This window comes from Gopherus evgoodei, chromosome 2 (genome assembly GCF_007399415.2).
Source record: "Gopherus evgoodei ecotype Sinaloan lineage chromosome 2, rGopEvg1_v1.p, whole genome shotgun sequence".
In the NCBI taxonomy this organism is placed as follows: Eukaryota; Metazoa; Chordata; order Testudines; family Testudinidae; genus Gopherus; species Gopherus evgoodei.
The window spans coordinates 119,135,766-119,153,957 of NC_044323.1; the positions used below are offsets into that span (position 1 = coordinate 119,135,766).

The 18,192-nt window shown below is 42.7% G+C and overlaps 1 protein-coding gene across 2 annotated transcripts in view; it reads left to right on the forward strand.

Moving 5' to 3' along the window:
- The window catches only part of LOC115646112 (dynein heavy chain 5, axonemal-like), a 297,132-nt gene that overhangs the window by 246,413 nt on the left and 32,527 nt on the right, over positions 1-18,192 (forward strand). For both annotated transcript variants that reach the window (XM_030551608.1, XM_030551609.1), the window contains 3 exons: positions 6,177-6,298; positions 6,884-7,231; positions 12,267-12,455. In XM_030551608.1, coding sequence (XP_030407468.1) covers positions 6,177-6,298; positions 6,884-7,231; positions 12,267-12,455 — 659 coding nt within the window. The remainder of the gene's footprint in view (positions 1-6,176; positions 6,299-6,883; positions 7,232-12,266; positions 12,456-18,192) is intronic.

Here is an 18,192-nt window from a genome sequence, read left to right on the forward strand (position 1 = left end):
CAGCAGGCAGGGCAACCCGGAATGCAGGGGCTTTAGGGGCTGCAGGACTCTGGGCTAAAGGGGCCCTGGCCTGCATCTCTAGAGCCCCTTTAGGAATGCTGCCCTGTGAGCATGGGCCGGAGGACTCAGGAGGAGCAGGGGCAGCTGGAGAGAAGCGGCGCTTTGAAGGGGAAAGCGTCGCTTCTCTCCGGCTGGGCGGCTGCCCCTGCTGCTCCTGAGTCCTCCAGCCTATGCTCGCAGGGCTGCATTCCAAAAGGGGCGTTAGAGCTGCAGGCCAGGGCCCTGCAGCCCCTAAAGCCCTGCATTCCAGGTGGCCCTGCCTGCCAGGGTTGTGGGGGGGGGGGGGGGCTTCCCCGCTTCTTCCCTCCCTCCCTCCCAGAAAGTCCTAAGCGCTGCCAAACAGCTGTTTGGCAGTGGGGAAGCACTGGGAGGGAGGGAGGAAGGGAGGGGGAGGAGGCGGAGAAGAGGAACTTGTGCAATGCTCCCTTGTAAAGTCAGCCAAATGATGTTGTAAGGGAGCATTGCACAACTTTAAATGAGTATGTTCCCTAATGGAGCAGCGACGTAACTTCAAAACTTTAAGTGGGAGGACGGTAAGTGAGGAGTTACTGTGTTTGTCTCAAGGCAACAGTTACCATTTTCACACACATCTTTTTTTGCCTGCAAAAATATCACCTTGTCTTCAGAAAACACAAATTAATAAATAAATTGAAGGCTAACTCTCTCCCTTCTCATAAATTTTGGCAACTTTTAATATAATTTTACTTTTGTACGTAGGTGCTGGAACAGTTTGTATAGTGTGGGTGCTGAAAGCCATTGAACAAAACTAACCCCTATATATAATGGAAACCACTTCAAGCCAGGGAGTGCTGCCCCTACTTCCAGAACCTATGCTTTGGTGTAGAATTTTTCACGCTGCTGTACTTGGCAATTCCATGATCTCTAACTTCCTTCGTCCTGAAAAAGACACTGGCATAAATTAACCAAGCAAAGGGAAAGAGCAGAGAGGAACAGTGCAGCTGCTGGGGAATGTGAATGTCTCCTGAATGTGTGTATAGAGGATCAGAATGAGAATGAGGATTCTTTTTGGCATCATCACATCATATGTCACATGGATGTTTTCCTCCCCAGTGTACATACAATGATTATTGTTAGTTTTGTTTTGCAGATCAGTTTGTTTCCATGGTTCATTTACATGTGGCTAAAAGAATATGAAGTGTAGAGGTGTGCATGCAGTATATGAAATCCTATAGGATTTTTCCTTCCACTGTTGCTATTGAGTTCCTGCTTTTTACTAAATTCACAGAAAACGTGCCATTAAGCCATAATGAAGATCTCGAGAGAGCTGCTTGTTGCAGCCTATTTGCTATGGTGATTTTTTCAGCATTACATCCCTTTTCAAACCTCAGCTTCTCACTTGGGGCCAGACTCTGCCTTTCAGACCACGGCATGCCTGGAGGCAGTGCAGAGGCTTATCACTGGAATGAGCCTCTCTTAAGTCATGCTTTGTCTATGAGTGGATTGCATCACAGGGGCACTAACAGGAGGCAGTCCCTATGCTCAGGAGAGTGCAGGCGTGGCAACCGTGGGTGATCTCTGCATTGGAGGCAAGGTTAAGGAAAGACTATTTATGCCTTCTCCTCTTCACGCACATGTGCAACAGCCAACTACAGTCTGGCTCTTGGTGTTTTAGGGACAAAGTCAGTCCTCTATTGAGAGATGTGCAGGAAGGGGAACCTAGGCTTATTTGAGTGCTAGATTGCAATGCTGTCTTGCAATTGTCTAGTCCTTTTTCTTCAGCTACCATAGCAATGTGCAATAGTTTGCCTTTCATTTGTATGTAGGTGTTGCAGCTTGTTTCAATTTTTGAAGTCAGTGGGAGCTTGAGAATATGTATCCAAGGTCAGATTTGATCCCTCAGTTATTTAAGCCTCTTATTTCACTATTTGCATTTCTGGCGAGTTAGTAAGAATTCTAAATGTGCTTTGCTTCTGAGCTGTCTGAAAGACAGCGTGCTTTGATTTATGGAGTGAGCCCAGATATTTTCACTCCCAAGGACAGTTACCCAAGTTTCTGGTTTAAGTTCTTTTTTGTAGTTTTTAATATATTGCATCTTTTTTAGAGCATTTGTCTGTATTCAGATGACAGCCTGGTTCGTTTATAAGGCAGGTTGTAGCCAGTCTGCAATTTGATTTTAACAATATTCACAGAAGTGTTATGGATAATGCTTTAATTTTGAGTAGAATATAAACTGTTTTAATGTTGTTCAGATCTTATCCCAGATTGCCAGTACACTGTGCTGTTAAATACTGTGATTTGATAATTTTGTCTTGGTTCTTTTGATTCTCCTTTAATACCTTTAGACTATATTTTGGAAAAGTTGTAAAGGATGGCAGATGACACTAGTGTTTTTTTCAGTATCATAGAAAGACTTATAAAGCCTGAAAACTTGCTAAGACAGCCATTTACTTCACTGTCTTTGAAACCTGCCTTTAAAAATTCATGCTACAGTATTTCTGGCCCTTTGTACAGATTTGTGTTAGGAAGCCCAATGAACAAATGTGGATACCTATAATGATGCTGGTCTTGGTGAGACCCAACTGAGAGTGCCAATTCAGGACAAACTGCTTTAAGCAGGGCAGTTACAGCCCAAGGCTGGGGTTTTTCCACCTCTAAGGCAAACCAAACCAGCCAGACAGAGAGGACTTCCGTTTTGCCCCACTGGCTAACCACATGTCACACAAGCAATTCCCTTAGACACTCCAGTTTCCCAGTATCAGGGGCAGCGCTAGGTATTTTCCCGCCCCAAGCACGGCAGGCAAGCTGCCTTCGGTGGCTTGCCTGCGGGAGGTCCCTGGTCCCGCGGATTCAGCGGCATGCCTGTGGGAGGTCCGCCGAAGCCGCGGGACCAGCAGACCCTCCACAGGCATGCCGCCAAAGGCAACCTGCCTGCCATCCTCACAGCAGCCGGCAGAGCACCCCCTGTGGCTTGCCGCCCCAGGTATGCCCTTGGCGTGCTGATGCCTGGAGCCGCCCCTGCCCAGTATCATCACCAGTGCCACTCGTTATGGGATGAATGGTTATGAAAACCAATATCCCAGTAAAAGAAAAAAAGGTTCTTTCTATCACAAAGGACCAAGCCCCAGACCCAGGTCAATATACAAATCAAATCTTACTCACAAATCACGCTGTTGCCAATCCTTTTGAATCTAAAATCTAAAGGTTTATTCATAAAAGGAAAAAGATATAGATGAGAGCTAGAATTGGTTAAATGGAATCAATTACATACAGTAATGGCAAAGTTCTTGGTTCAGGCTTGTAGCAGTGATGGAGTAAACTGCAGGTTCAAATCAAGTCTCTGGAGTACATCCACAGCTGGGATGGGTGATTCAGTCCTTTGTGGAAAGCTTCCTTGTAGCAAAGTCCCTCCAGAGGTATGAAGCAGGACTGAAGACTAGATGGAGATACGCCATCAGCCTTTTATAGTCTTTTCCAGATGTAAGAACACCTCTTTATTCTTACTATGGAAAATTACAGCAAAATGGAGTCTGGAGTCACATGGGCAAGTCCCTGCATACTTTGCTGAGTTACAAGGTGTATCTGCCTTCTCTCAGTGGGTCAGTTGTATAGTTGATGGTCCTCAATGAGCCATCAAGTAGGCTTGGCGGAGGTGACACCAACTTATCTGGAATGTAACCCAGAAGCTTAGCATAAGTTTGAAATACAGACAGTATAGAGTCAATATTCATAACTTCAACTACAAAAATGGTACACACATACAGAGAGTATAATCATAACCAGCCAACCATAACCTTGTCTTAAACACGTCATTTGACCCCCTTTATAAAAGATTTGGTGCCACTACAGGACCTTGATTGCAACCATATTCTATACGGTCCCAGTTCAAGTCAATAATGTGACAATACCTTAATACAACATCCACACACGGTGGCCAGAGGCTCATCTCATCAGTCAGTTGCTGATGTAAATGGACTTTCAGGTCCCTATATGCCAAATGTAAGATTTTTACATCCTGTTAAGGCCCAGGAGTGAAACCAGACTCAAAGGAAATTTTACCACTGTCTTCAGTTAGGCCGGGCTTTCACCCTGTCTTTTAAAATTGGAACCACAGACACTTTTTAATATGTATCATTGTATTTCATAGGACATGGTGGATGACTTTCTTGGTTAGCAGAATATATATAACTGTATATTTAACTTTTGTATGTATTTATGTATCTACAGTCATAGCTAATATTTAGAATCAGATTAAATATGGACAATTGTTTCAAGATTCCTGAGCTTAATTTAGGTTTGGAGCATCATCATTTATCTGAAATCAGGCTGCAAAGTTTAGGGACTCTTCCATTTCTTGACAAGATTGGCCACATCAAAGCAGTATTAATACTTGGGCAGTCCAAGCAGCAGAATGTTGTTTTGAATGCTCTTAATATCAACCTACTGCATGATTGCTGTAGGCCAGAGAATGTGCAATTATAACAAGACTTGGAACTCATGTAGACCTTTTCATTCACTGATATCAAAATGCCATACAGTGAGTAAATAGCACTATTCCTGTTTAATCATCAGGTTTATTGAGGTGCGGCAAAGTTAAGTGATTTGCTCAAGGTCACACAGTAGGTCAGTGACAGAGCTGAGAACAGAACTTAGCTCTGCGGACTCCCAGGCCTATGCCTGAGCAAGTGCGCCTTGCTGCTTTGCTTAGAGTGTGGCATCACTGCTCCTATATAAAGATGTCCTTTGTTTCATTTAATTCAGAAGGTCACACTTTAAATATTTTAAATAAAATGAAAAAAACTTTGCTTTGCTAAATAATATTTTAAGTCATTACATAAAAACAGAAGCCATGCTACTGCTTCTGCTGAAGGTGATGATGATTAGCTCTACAATGGTTCTTTATAGACCATTAAAAATGGTCAACTCCTCCTCCAAAGAGCAAAAACAAACAAAAAAAAATTGTATGAGGACTGTGGCAGAGCTCTGACCTTGCTCCCATGGGTCCTGCGCTTCTAGGTGGTTTATGCTAGCCTCAGTGGCTCACTGTGATGCTCCACGTAGCCCTTCTCTCTCTCTCTCTAGGGCCAGGGTTACAGTCTAATGAGCCCTTTTCATCATAGGCCTGCAAGGAGGTTGGTGAGAGAACTCCCACAGTCCCTGTTCAGCCTTCTGTCCTCACAGGGGCCTGACTTCCCCTCCCAGGAAATGTTCCTGTAGTGGTGGGTTGGGGGGAACCCGGGCCCGCACTCTACTCCTGGTTCCGGCCCAGGGACCCTAATGGTAGCAATTGTTGGCAGCCAACCTTTCACTGCCAGAGTTGCTACATTTCACTGGGCCACTTCCCCACAGCTCTCCTACTTCTGCCTTCTTCACCCTTACCTTAGGGCTCCTTTAACGATGATTTGAGAGTGTCTTCAGTGACCAGCCCTTCAGCTGCACTTCCTCTCCTCTGGCTCCCTGGCTCTTCCCTGTCTGACTGAAGTGAGCCCTTTTTATAGAGTCAAGTGGTCATATTAACTGAATGGCCTCACCTGACTCTTTGCAGGTTAATTAGAGTCAGGTGTTCTCATTAGCCTGGAGCAGCCCCTGCTCTGGTCAGTCAGGGAACAGAAAACTGTTAATCTAGTGGCCAGTATATCTGCCTTTTGCTATTCTGCTGTACCCAGCTGGCCTGGGTCTATCACAGGACAAATTCATTTGTAGACAAATTCATATTTTAGGATGGTAACGTTTAAGTGTTAAAATTAGAAATGGACTTCCGATACAAAATTTAGACTAGGATCCTGGTTTCAAACACTCACAGGTTTGCAATGTAGGGTCAGCCCATTTTAAAAATTGAGTTGTTGTTTTTGCTCTGGAGCTGCGTTTGAATTTTTGAAACTCTCACATTTTAGATTGAATGTTTTGGTTTAAGCATGTCTCTCTAAGCATAATATCTAAAATGTAATTTGACTGGTACTGTATCAAAATGAATAAATAGTTCAGTGATTGAAAATAGTTGTTCAGAATATAGAAAAACATATACTCTGTGTTGGGATAATCATTTCTCATAGAAGGCAATCTGCTACAACAGACCTAAATCAATCTTAAAACTCCAAGATATGGATAATTTTTTTTTTACTAATACAATGTGATTTTTATTTTATTTATTTTTTTAGGTGTAAAGGCTGGTTTAAAGCGGACATACTCTGCTATTACTCAGGAACAGCTGGAAGTGAGCAATATGCCACAGTGGAAACCACTGTTATATGCTGTGGCATTTCTACATACAACTGTTCAGGTTATTATTAACTAACTATCTTACAGTTACACCATAAACCATATTTCATAAATGAGAATATAATTAAGAATTTGAAATCTGTGTTAAATATAAATAATGTGGTGGGCAAAATTGGACATATAAAATGAGAACATGCATCCCCTATATTGAAAGATGCCCCCAATATTGAACTTATCTGCCCACACTGATCATATCCCTCCATCAGGATACACCTTCACCCTGCATGAAAGATCTTTTCAGAAATTAATCAGGTGGCTGTCATTGAACTTTTTAAAAACAATTATGAAAATATTTCTATCCAGTCATTTGTAATACATGCTCCTTTGCCTCTCTCTGTGTGTTATATTAAACATGTAAGATTCCAGCTAATTAATTCTGGGGCTGATTTTGTTCTCTCACTAGTGTAAATCAAGAATAGTTTTATTGAAGTCAGTGGAGTAAGCACAGTTAGAATCAAGCTCAGTGTCCCTTTAATTTCCATTGATGGTGGGTGGATTATTGCATTTTTAGTATATTTCACAAATGCTTTTACACGTGGAATTTCTGTTACTAAATTTCACTCTTTTAAACATCTTCCTCCATTAGGAAAGACGAAAGTTTGGTCCATTGGGCTGGAACATCCCTTATGAATTTAACCAAGCAGACTTTGCAGCCAGTGTGCAGTTTATTCAGAATCATTTGGATGAGGTTGACATTAAGCGTGGGGTGAACTGGAGCTGTGTTCGCTATATGCTTGGAGAAGTACAGTATGGTGGCCGTGTAACAGACGACCTTGACAAAATGTTGCTAAATACATTTGCCAGAGTGTGGTTTGGAGAGAGTATGTTTACTGACAGATTTTGCTTCTACAAAGGTTACATTATTCCAAAAGGCAAGACAGTTGAAGACTATCTCCAGCACATAGAGCAGCTGCCAATTGTCGATACACCTGAGGTAAAAATGTTTCACGTTTTAAAGCATTAAGAGAGTTATACTAATTAAAGCTCTAGACTTTTCTAATCATCCATATATGGAACAGGGCAGAGCTCAGACAACAGACGTTATGAAAATGAAAACAATTGTTCTCACTTAACAAGCCATTGTTATCATCTGGGCCTGTTCCACTTTGAGGACAGGGAGTTGTTAGTTGAAGTTGAAATAAAAATGGAAGTACTATGAGGTTTACAAATGCCTCTGAAGATAACATTTATTGGAATTAAAGTGCACTGAATGTACAGACTTGTTTCTGAGACTATTTCATGCATCACCACCACATGGTAGGTAATAACGTGAAAGGACTCCATACTTGTAAAACTGAACTGGCTCTTTATTAAGAGAACTGTTTGCAGACATCCTGCAACTGCAGGAAGCATCCTAGCCATGTGCACACAGATTGGTTTCCTGATGCCTCCTCCAAACTCTTCCCTCCTGCAACCTGGGCTCCTCCCTCCAAGTTCCGTGCAGGTTGGCATTCATGGATTGATCCATGAATGCCTTGTCTGCACTGGTGTTTTTCTAAGCTAGTGTAGCTGCCCTGAGATAGCTGCATTGGCACAAATCTGTAGTGTAATTGTACTGTACCAGTGTAAAAAGTGACTTGCACCAGTGTGACTCTCTCTGGTTTGAGAATGAGGTAAATTTAGTGTAGGCACAGTGCAGCATAACTATGGCTCAGACCAGTGCAGTTTATCCTGTGCAAAAAGCCCATTGTAGGCAAAGCCTGACTTTTACTTTGTAGTGGTATAATCCAGAACTGAAGGTTCCTCTTCTAATTCCGAGAAAGGATACCACAGAGGTACTTCCAAACATACAGCATGGACTAGTGGGATTCTGCAGAAGAGCTGCAAAAATAGATTACATCATCTGAGTTCTTGAAGGGGCAGAAGCAACTGTGGAAAAGCTCTTAATAAAGCATCTCTAAAGATACTGGGTCAGACCCCCTAGCTCCACTGATATTGAGTGAGATTCTGACCCACCATCTGTCCAGGATTCTCATTTCTGGGTCTTTTAGCTTCTTAATGCAACTCCCTTAGCTATGAATGTTTTGGATCCTTAAGGCAGCAATAGCAGGGTAAGTGCAGGTCAAACTCCTTACTGGCTGATATGCACCTTCCCAAGCTGAGTGTGAATGCTGTTCTCCCAGCATTCCAGTGGATCCATTTTGATCATAGTCAGTGAAGCAGGTCACCACAGGAACTGCATCCCATCTGCTTCAGCTCTTTCCCAGATCTCAGTTCCGGCTCCTGCACCTGCTTTTTCTCAGTGTTTTGAAGCCTGCTTCAGAATCTGGGGGCTTATTTTCTCAGTGTTTTGGTGCCTGCCAATCCAGATTTGTATTTTTTATATACGGGAGTTTTGCTTTTCACTTCGGTGGTGTAGGATCAAACCCTGAATATGCAAAGATCTCTTTCTCCTTCAAAAGACTGACCCAGATTCTCACAGATCATGAGGAAAGTGACAACATCCTTCTGTCATTCCAAACTCCTTCTGAATTGCTGTTGGAAACCCCTGACCTTTTAAGCTCAGTCTTCTCTGATCCAAGAAGGATATTGTATTAGTCAAGACAGTATAATTTTTGTTTCCTCCTATCTCCATTTTTGGTTAAGAAAGACAGATTGAATACATCTGACTGCTGTATCATTGCTCCTTTGATGAAATTCAACCTTTGCGTTAGTAAATCAGAATAAACACTGTCTTCTGAAGAGGACTATTGAATTTAGAAATCCCTTTGAAATGCACTTAGATTTCAGCCAGGAGGGTGTTGAGTGTTTCCAGCTGGATTTGAAACTCCAGTCAGTTGAAAAACTAAGGGGTACAATTCTGGATTCCTTATGTACCCAAAACTCCCTTTAAATTAGGTTTCTAGATTAGTGTCCAGGAGGATTAAGGACACTGAACTGCCCCAGGATAATATTACTGTGTTTTCTGTTTCTTCTTTATTCTCCCATGCATACACAAAGATGCACACAAGACCAGATTCATCCCTGGAGTAACTTCTCTAACTTCAGTGAAGTTACTCCAGGGATGAATTTAGCCCTCAGTCTAGTACTATAATTTACATGCACGAAGGGAGACATTGTCTCTTGTTTTGAACTAGGACAGAGGCATTGCTACAAATTCGCTATGGCAAAAATGCTTTTCTGTTTTTAAAATGGTAAAGATATGTTTCCTGCCAGCCATATCCTAATTCCTTTGCCCAGAGAAAGTCTCGCTCTCTCCAACAAAGGAGGTCAAAAAATCATGAACATATTTAATCTTCAAATTATTTTTGTATTCCATGATAGTCTATACAGATGTAATACTGTGCATTGACTCTTTCACATACTTCTAATAGTTCTAAATATGTAGGTTGTATTAACTGTACAAGTCCTATCTGTGAAGTATGTTTTAAATCCTACTTGGAGCCTAATTCAATGGGAATTGCGTGCACACACTGTGTCTCCAAGCAGAACTGGGTCTATAACAGGGGTCGGCAACCTTTCGGAAGTGGTGTGCTGAGTCTTCATTTATTCACTAATTTAAGGTTTCATGTGCCAGTAATACATTTTAACGTTTTTAGGAGGACTCTTTCTATAAGTCTGTAATATATAACTGTCATGGTATAATTCCCCACTCTGAACCTTAGCGTCCAAAAGATGGGGTACCAGCATGAATTCCTCTAAGCTCAATTACCAGCTTAGAACCTGTAGCGCTGCCACCAACCAGGAATTCCAGTGCCTGGTACACTCTGGTGCCCCCAAAATTTTGCCCGGGGACCCCCAAGACCCAGACCCTCTGGATCTTAACACAAGGAAAGTAAATCCTTTCCCTCACCGTTGCCTCTCCCAGGCTTCCCCTCCCTGGGTTACCCTGGAAGATCACTGTGATTCAAACTCCTTGAATCTTAAAACAGAGAGGAAAATGCACCTTCCCCCCTCCTTCTCTCTTCCCCTCCCAGATTCTCCCTGAGAGAGCCAGTAATCCTAACACAAAGAGAAATTAGCCTCTCTCTCCCCCTTCCCTCCTTTCTCCCCACCAATTCCCTGGTGAATCCAGACCCCATACTCTGGGGTCTCACACCAGAATTAAAAAAAATATCAGGTTCTTAAACAAGAAAAACTTTTAATTAAAGAAAGAAAAAAGGTAAAAATTATCCTTGTAAATTTAAGATGGAATATGTACAAGGTCTTTCAACTATAGACACTGGGAATACCCTCCTAGCCTAAGTATTCAAGTACAAATTAAAATCCTTTTAGCAAAATACAAATTTGACTCCTTCCAGCCAAATACACATTTGAACTTCTCCCAACCAAATACACATTTGAACTCCTCCCAGCCAAATACACATTTGCAAATAAAAAAAACAAACATAAGCTTAGCTCGCCTTATCTATGTAGTACTCACTGTTCTAAACTTATAAGAGCCTGTATCGGGGAGATTGGAGAGAAACCTGGTTGCACGTCTGGTCCCTCTGAGCCCCCAGAGTGAACAACCAAAAACTAACAGCACACACACAAACTTTCCTCCCTCAAGATTTAAAAGTATCCTGTCCCCTGATTGGTTCTCTGGTCAGGTGACAGCCAGGCTTACTGAACTTGTTAACCCTTTACAGGCAAAAGAGATATGAAGTACTTCTGTTCTATTAACTCTTACTTATCTGTTTATGACAATAACTAAACTATTGTTGTATGTAAAATAATAAGGTTTTTAAAGTGTTTAAGAAGCTTCATTTAAAATTAAACTAAAATGCGGAGCCCCCCGGACCGGTGGCCAGGACCTGGGCATTGTGAGAGCCACTGAAAATCAGCTCACGTGCCACCTTTGGCACGCATGCCATAGGTTGCCTACCCCTGGTCTATAACAATAACACTTTCAGAGCCATTTTCTCAAGTGGTTTAAACTGGTGCAGCTCCCTTGACTTTGATGCACTTACACCTACTTACACCAGCTGAAGATCTGTCTCTGAATTTTTAAAGTTGCAAACATAACAGTATTAAACTTAATCGTCTTTATGCTTTTTATTCTTAGAGTAATTAATTACTAAGCATTAGAAGTGTCTTCTGGATATGAAATGAGCTGGTGTTCAGAGTCCAGTTCCCGGTGGACAAGAATCACCATCCAAATTGACAGTTAAAGATTTACTGATAGTCTCAGCAAAGAATACAAAGATTGAATGAGCATAAAGTCTGAGCTGTTGTTATCTTTTATGGTTGCTGTTTTTACATTGGGACTGAAGCAGGGGAGGGCTTAGGTCACTGCTCATGCTATACCTCTTTCAGACTAAATAAAAAAATTAAGTTTTCACAGCCAGGGAAAAAAAGACTTGAAACCAAAAATAGCTAAACATAACACATCCCAAATATATCTCTGTTCATAACATCTATATGGGTGCTTTCAAATATATATGGTATACAGTGTGGGTTTTCTTTTTTATTGTCCATGTTTTAGAAACCTAATCCACCAGTACCACTGCTAAAAAATAAATAAGAGGAAAGAGAAAATTTAAAAGGAAGACAATTTATGGGGCTCAGAAACGGAAAATGGTGGAAAAGTAATGATAAAGGAACCATCATAATTAGTAATATTTATGCCTTGTACAATACCATACATGTGCATATCTTTCACAGGATTATGATATTGAAGTAGTCAGTACTGTAGTCACTAGAAACTTTGCTGTTAAAATGAATAGGTCAAGGAAAGCATTTTCTGAAACAAATGGAGAAGGTGATTTGGATTATTTTAGTGTGTGCACATTAATTCAGGGCTGAGTTTTTTGTATAACTTGATCCAGATGCTTATCTGATTTAAATCAGTGTAACCTCATTGACCTTAATGAGGTTATGCTGATTTACACCATTTAAGGATCTGTTCACTTCTCTTTTTCCTTTGTGTAGGCTATTAACTGATATACTTTAAAAGATCAGTGTGGTGTATTAACAAAAGTGCTCTATTTTTTTTTTTAGACATAATTCTTCATTTTTTTTCTTATTGTATCCTTTTTTATCTTAAGGTATTTGGACTTCACCCTAATGCAGACATAACTTATCAGACTAATATGGCTAATGAGACATTAAGCACAATAGTTAGCATTCAGCCTAAAGACAGCGGCAGTGGAGGAGGGGAAACCAGAGAAGCAATGGTACAGCGTCTTGCTGATGAGATGCTGGAGAAGTTGCCACCAGACTACATCCCTCATGAGGTACAAATATATACGGCAAGACACTGCTGCATAGATATATATGAATTATTTATATATGCCATTCATGTGGAAACACTTCTCTGTGCAACTTTTTTGTTTAACTCACAAGTATTTTAAGTAATTAATGAAATAACTCCCACTTCATTAAAAGTATAAGTGTTCTGGTTTATTATCTGAAGGGTATATACATCAAAAAGTTACATATGAAGAAATATTGGTTAGTTACATAGGATTTAAACACTAACATGATATGCTGTCTGGGAGTGGTGGTGAGTCTTGCATTTGTGTTTGAATAAAAGAAAGTGGATATTATTGTTATTATTATTTTATTACATTAACATTTATATGTAGTGTCATAGGTACGGATGGCTCCTTATGTAGCAAGCAAAAGCAGGATCTTATATGCTTTATAAGCCAAATATGCTTGCCACAGTGGCAGGTGACTGATGGTTAGATAAATGGAGGGTAGAGCCCTGCAGAGCTTTAATAATCTAGATGAGTTTTAAATTATTGAGGAAGTGTATGTGGTATGAATGGAGGGACATGAAAAGAGCTGGAGCAGCAAGCAAGGAAGAGGAGCTTGGAGATAACAGTTTGGATAGTCTGTAAAGAAGGGAAATATGTTTCAGGAATATCAGCAAGAAGATTGTGTTGGTAAGGCATGGCCAAGAACTCTGGCAGGGGGAATAGACAGGAAGGGACAGATTCTAGATATGCTGTAAATGAAGCAGCAAGAGAGTTTAGCAACAGCTGAATATAATGGTATTTCTTCCCCCTCTCTGGATACTTGGTTGTGTTTCCAGGTTCCCAAAGACTCCCACTTTTTAGTAGAGAAAAAGACAAACATCTAATTGAGTAATAAAATGAAAGTAGAAACCACAAACTATACATGAGCTATGACAGCTTGTAGTCTCTTGCACTAATCTGAAAGTCCAGAACAAAGCAAGGGCCTCTGATCCATCTGGGGCAGCTACCTGATCTGAGCTCACTGACTGTCAGAACAAACTTTTCCCCGTAGTGTATGTCTCTTCAGATATTGATGTTCTCCTATAGCCATTCAGATAAGTAGAACATTACTCATAAAAACAGAATTTAAAGTATCTCCAAATAATACTGTGACACTACACCCCATATTCATCCTAGTAATATTATTATGATATGATTATGGCATACTTATGATGCATTTTGTACAAGATGCATCATGTAAGGTGTCATAAGAAAAGTTATGATTTGCTGAATATGATTATCCTATTTGTATGCATGTATCTTTATCTAAAATTATGAATATTGACTATGTTTCTATATTTCAAATGTAGTTACACCTGGGCAACGCCCACTGGACAAGATGCTTCAAGTCTAGATAGCTGGTTGTGAAGGGCCTATTCAGGGTTATGGGCCATTAGGAAAAACAATAGGCCTTAGGAGAAGCTTATCCCCTACCTGGTGAGCCTTCCTGAGAACGCTCCAGACAGCCTGTATGTAATGGCTGCTATGAATCAGCAGGGCATGTGACCAGATCACATGCCATTTATCTCCATTTTCAGTATCTGTATTTTTCCACAAACTGGCTGGGAACTGTTTTTGGAGCAAAGGGTTCCTGCCATATGTTAAAGCTATATAAGGCAGGGAGTGACCTCATCTGTGGTTCTTCATGCCCCCACAATTCAATACCTAAGAGAAGCTCATAAGGAAAAGGACTTGGAATGGGGGTGAGGAGCCCAAGCTGCAAAGCAAGTGCAGCTTATGTCTTGAGATTCTGCAAGCCAGCTTGTATCATCAGTCAGGGTGAGAAATTGCTAATTCTTATCCAATCTTTCTAGCATTTTAGGCTTAGTTTGCGGGTTTTTTTAAACATAAAACACATTCTTCACATGGTGGGGGGCAGACATATTAATGAGTGTACACTGTACATATTAATGAGCTTACAGTGTACAGATCCCTGTGCAGTGCAAGACAGGTATAATTTTGAGTTTATACTCCAGAGGGTGGTGCGTCTGGTGGGGGTTGGGGGTGGCTGGAAAACTGACTGCATTTGGGCAGCACAGTTTGGGTGAGTGGCACCACCTGCTGTTGTGTTGGGGCATAACAGGGCCTGGGTGAGGCTGGCTGGTTCCCCAACCCAACTGTGTGTCTTAGAGGGACACCGCAGTCCCCACAGCTCTCAGACTGCACCCCAAGGTTGACAACCCATCACAAATACAACTTTAAACACTTTATTAGATTACATCAAAACAAACGGCAAATAAACAATTGAAACCGTCTTGCAGATTGTAAGATCCACTTCAGTTTTCCCATTTCACATACAGAAGAAGCCAGAGAGTTCTATTGCTTCCAAGCCTCCTCGCTCAGGGGCTTACGTAACAGATAACAAAGAGTTCTTCTTCAAGGAGTGTCCCTGTGGGTGCTCCATCATAGGTGCCTTGGTGCCCTGTGCTTGTAATTGGAGATTTATAGTAGCAGTGCCCCAGTTGGCCGTGCACGCGCAGCAGCCATCTCACGCTGCTCCAAGCAGCTACCTAGCATGCGCAGCCAACCGACCCCCAGTTCCTTTTCTGCCGCCCTTGGCTTGAGTCAGAGCGACAGCAGCGCCTCTTCAACTCCATAGATAGATCATATTCCTTCCTGTTTTCTTTTATCTTCTCAGTTCTAGTTAACTTCAGTTAGCATTACTTTTAATTTCTTCCATGTTAAAAAAACAAAAATTAGTGTAGTTTTTCCCCCCATCTTGCCACTCAGGGGGCCTCTGCCAATGATGACTGCTTTAAAATGGGCTACCCTGTTTTTCTCCAGAGCCGGACCTTCCTCAGGCTTGCCTGGTTCACCTGGATTCAAACGCTGCCTGATCTGCAGGCTATCAATACCTATTTCAGACGGCCGTGCTCAGTGCATCCGCCGTCTCAGAGAGACTCATATTCCCCAAAAGTGTCCTCAGTGTAAAAAACTAACTGCCAGGACATTGAAGGCCAGGGACCTCCAACGTAAATTACTCATGATGGAGAAATCCCTCAGGCCAGCCTCCAATCTAGAGTCCAGGACGCCTCTTTACCAACAGTTGCCAGCAGCCGCCTCAGACAAGGGCTCTGCTACCAAGACTGCTTCTAAGGACCCTGTCCCTAAAAAGGCGACCAAACACCAGTCTCAATCACGCCACAGCAAGATCCACCTAAAAAGAAACGGTCTCCTGGCGAAAAATCTGCCCTGGTACTGACGGCACCGAGAGCCTCGGACCAAGAGGCTCCGGGACCGAGAGGCACCGGGAACATCCAGTATAGAGACTACCTGAGGAGCCAAGGGCCAGTATGGGCAGGCTCTCAGTCAGGTGCACGATCTAAAGCCAAGCTCCCTAGCTTGGCACTGACCATGCCGAAGAACATCCCAGTACTGACCAGTGTAATGGTGCCACCTGCTGCACATATACAGCTCAGCAAGACCTTGGCATGATAGTTCTGACCCTCTCCTCTCAGACTGCGCTGCCATCCCCGGCACCAAGCTTTCTGGTACTGCAACTTTTCACCAGACAGACGGACCTGGCAGTTTCTTCTACGCCAGGGACCTCCTTACTCGGTACCAGGGGTACCCCAGCAAGGTGTGATCCAAGCCACATCATCACCAAGGGGCTTCAGTGACACCTCTCTCCAGTGATGATGATGAGGAGGATGACTCAGGACTGTACATCCCTCGCCACTCCTCTCCTAAAACTGGACTTTCACATCACCAGCCACTGGTAGACACGCAGGCCTGGCAGCCCTAACCCTGGCTACCACCTCCTATGGCCTCCCACCCAACTCGCCATACTGGGACCCATGGGCCATTTATAGAACGCATAACCCACCAGTCTCCAGAACACCCCACGCTCCCTCACCAATGGCTCCAGCATGAGGAGGCCCAGGATGAGGAGACTGAAGAGCAGGAGGATGCACCTGAAGGAGACACCTTACCCCCTACATATATCTCATCCCGTTGAAACAATCATGCCACCACCCCCACATCGGGGGATGACTTCAAGTCCTTTCAGACCTTTTCAAGAGGGCAGCGGACTCCCTCAATAGCTCCTTGTCTGAGACCCAAAATAAGCTCACTGACATTCTCCAGGCATCCCCATCAGCAAAAATAGCACTTTTTTTATTAACACTGCTGTAATGGACCCAGCAAAAACCATCCTGCAAAATGTCGGACAAAAAAATGATACATGCCTTTAAAAGGGCCTGAATTTCTCTTTACCTACCACACTCCTAATTCACTGGTAGTGGAGGCAGTAAATCAGAGGGGCAAACAGCAACTGTCTAGATCCGCCCCTTACGACAAGAACTGGAAGAGGCTATACCTCTTTGGGTGCAAAGCCTATTCTTCCGCCACCTTGCAATTTTGAATCGTGAATTACTCTGTACTGATTGCAAAATACACACACAATCTGTTTTCTACAATGTCATCTTTTATTGAAAATCTTCCAGAGGACAAGAGAGAAGCATATAAGTCCAGCATCTCCGAAGGTTCTCTCATTGCAAGGACAACCCTCCAAGCCTCTCTCCTTTCTGATGACACAGCAACATGCTCCATCATGACCTCCGTGGTCATGTGTCAGGCATCTTGCACCACCTATCGGGATTCCCGAGAGAGATGCAGGCTGTGGTTGAGGACCTCCCCTTTGAGAGTCAGAAACTGTTTGCCGAATCCACCGATGTGTCCTTGCATACTTTAAAGGACTTCCAGGCCACCTTAAAGACACTCGGCATCTATGTCCCTGGAAACAAGAAAAAGAAGGGCAGTTTTTATAAGCAAAAATTCTGGGCTGCACCATGCTCCTAGCCTCAAAGACACTGTACCCAATGCTGCAAACAGAGGAGATGGGACAAAGGGAGAATCAAGACCAGCCTTCCACATCCCAGCCTTCCACTTCTAGGCCATCATTTTGAAGGTCTGGTTGAGGGCCCGAAACATCTACACTCTCTAATTCCGGATCTCAACCTCAGTTTAACATCTTCCGGGGACCACCTGTCACCATATAACCCAGTTTGGAACAATATCACCACATACAGATGAGTCCTGGAAATTATCCAGCAGGCTTACTCCATCCCATTTATTTCTATCCCATCTACCCAACCCCCTTCCCCGTCCCTCTTCAGGAACTTCTCTCACGAGCTCCTATTACATCAGGAAATAAACCACCTCCTGCAATTAGGCACTGTGGAACCTGTACTAGCTCAACACAGGGGAAGAATATTTAATTCTCATTATTTCCTCACTCAGAAAAAGAATGGCGGATGGAAACCCATTCTGGATTTACGCAAACTCAACAAGTTTGTGAGAACACAGCGATTCAAAATGGTGACCCTATCGATGATAATTCCAGCATTAGAGAAAGGAGATTGGCTCTTGTCCCTCGACCTGCAAGACGCTTACTTTCATGCCACCATTCATCTGGCACACAGAAGATTCTTGTGCTTCACGCTAGGACATCAACATTACTGATATAAAGTGCTACCCTTCAGACTGTCAGCCACCCCAACAGTCTTTTCCAAGGTCCTCGCCATCACTTCAGCTCAACTTCACAGAGATCATGATTTTTCCATGCCTGGACGACTGCCTGTTAAGAGCACCAACATGGCGGGCAGCACTAGAAGCCACACAGACCACAATAGCCCTCTTTACGAACCTTGGACTTCAAATAAATCTTCAGAAGTCCAGTTTGGTCCCAGTCCAACAACTGGAATTTATAGGGCCCTATCCTGACTGCCTC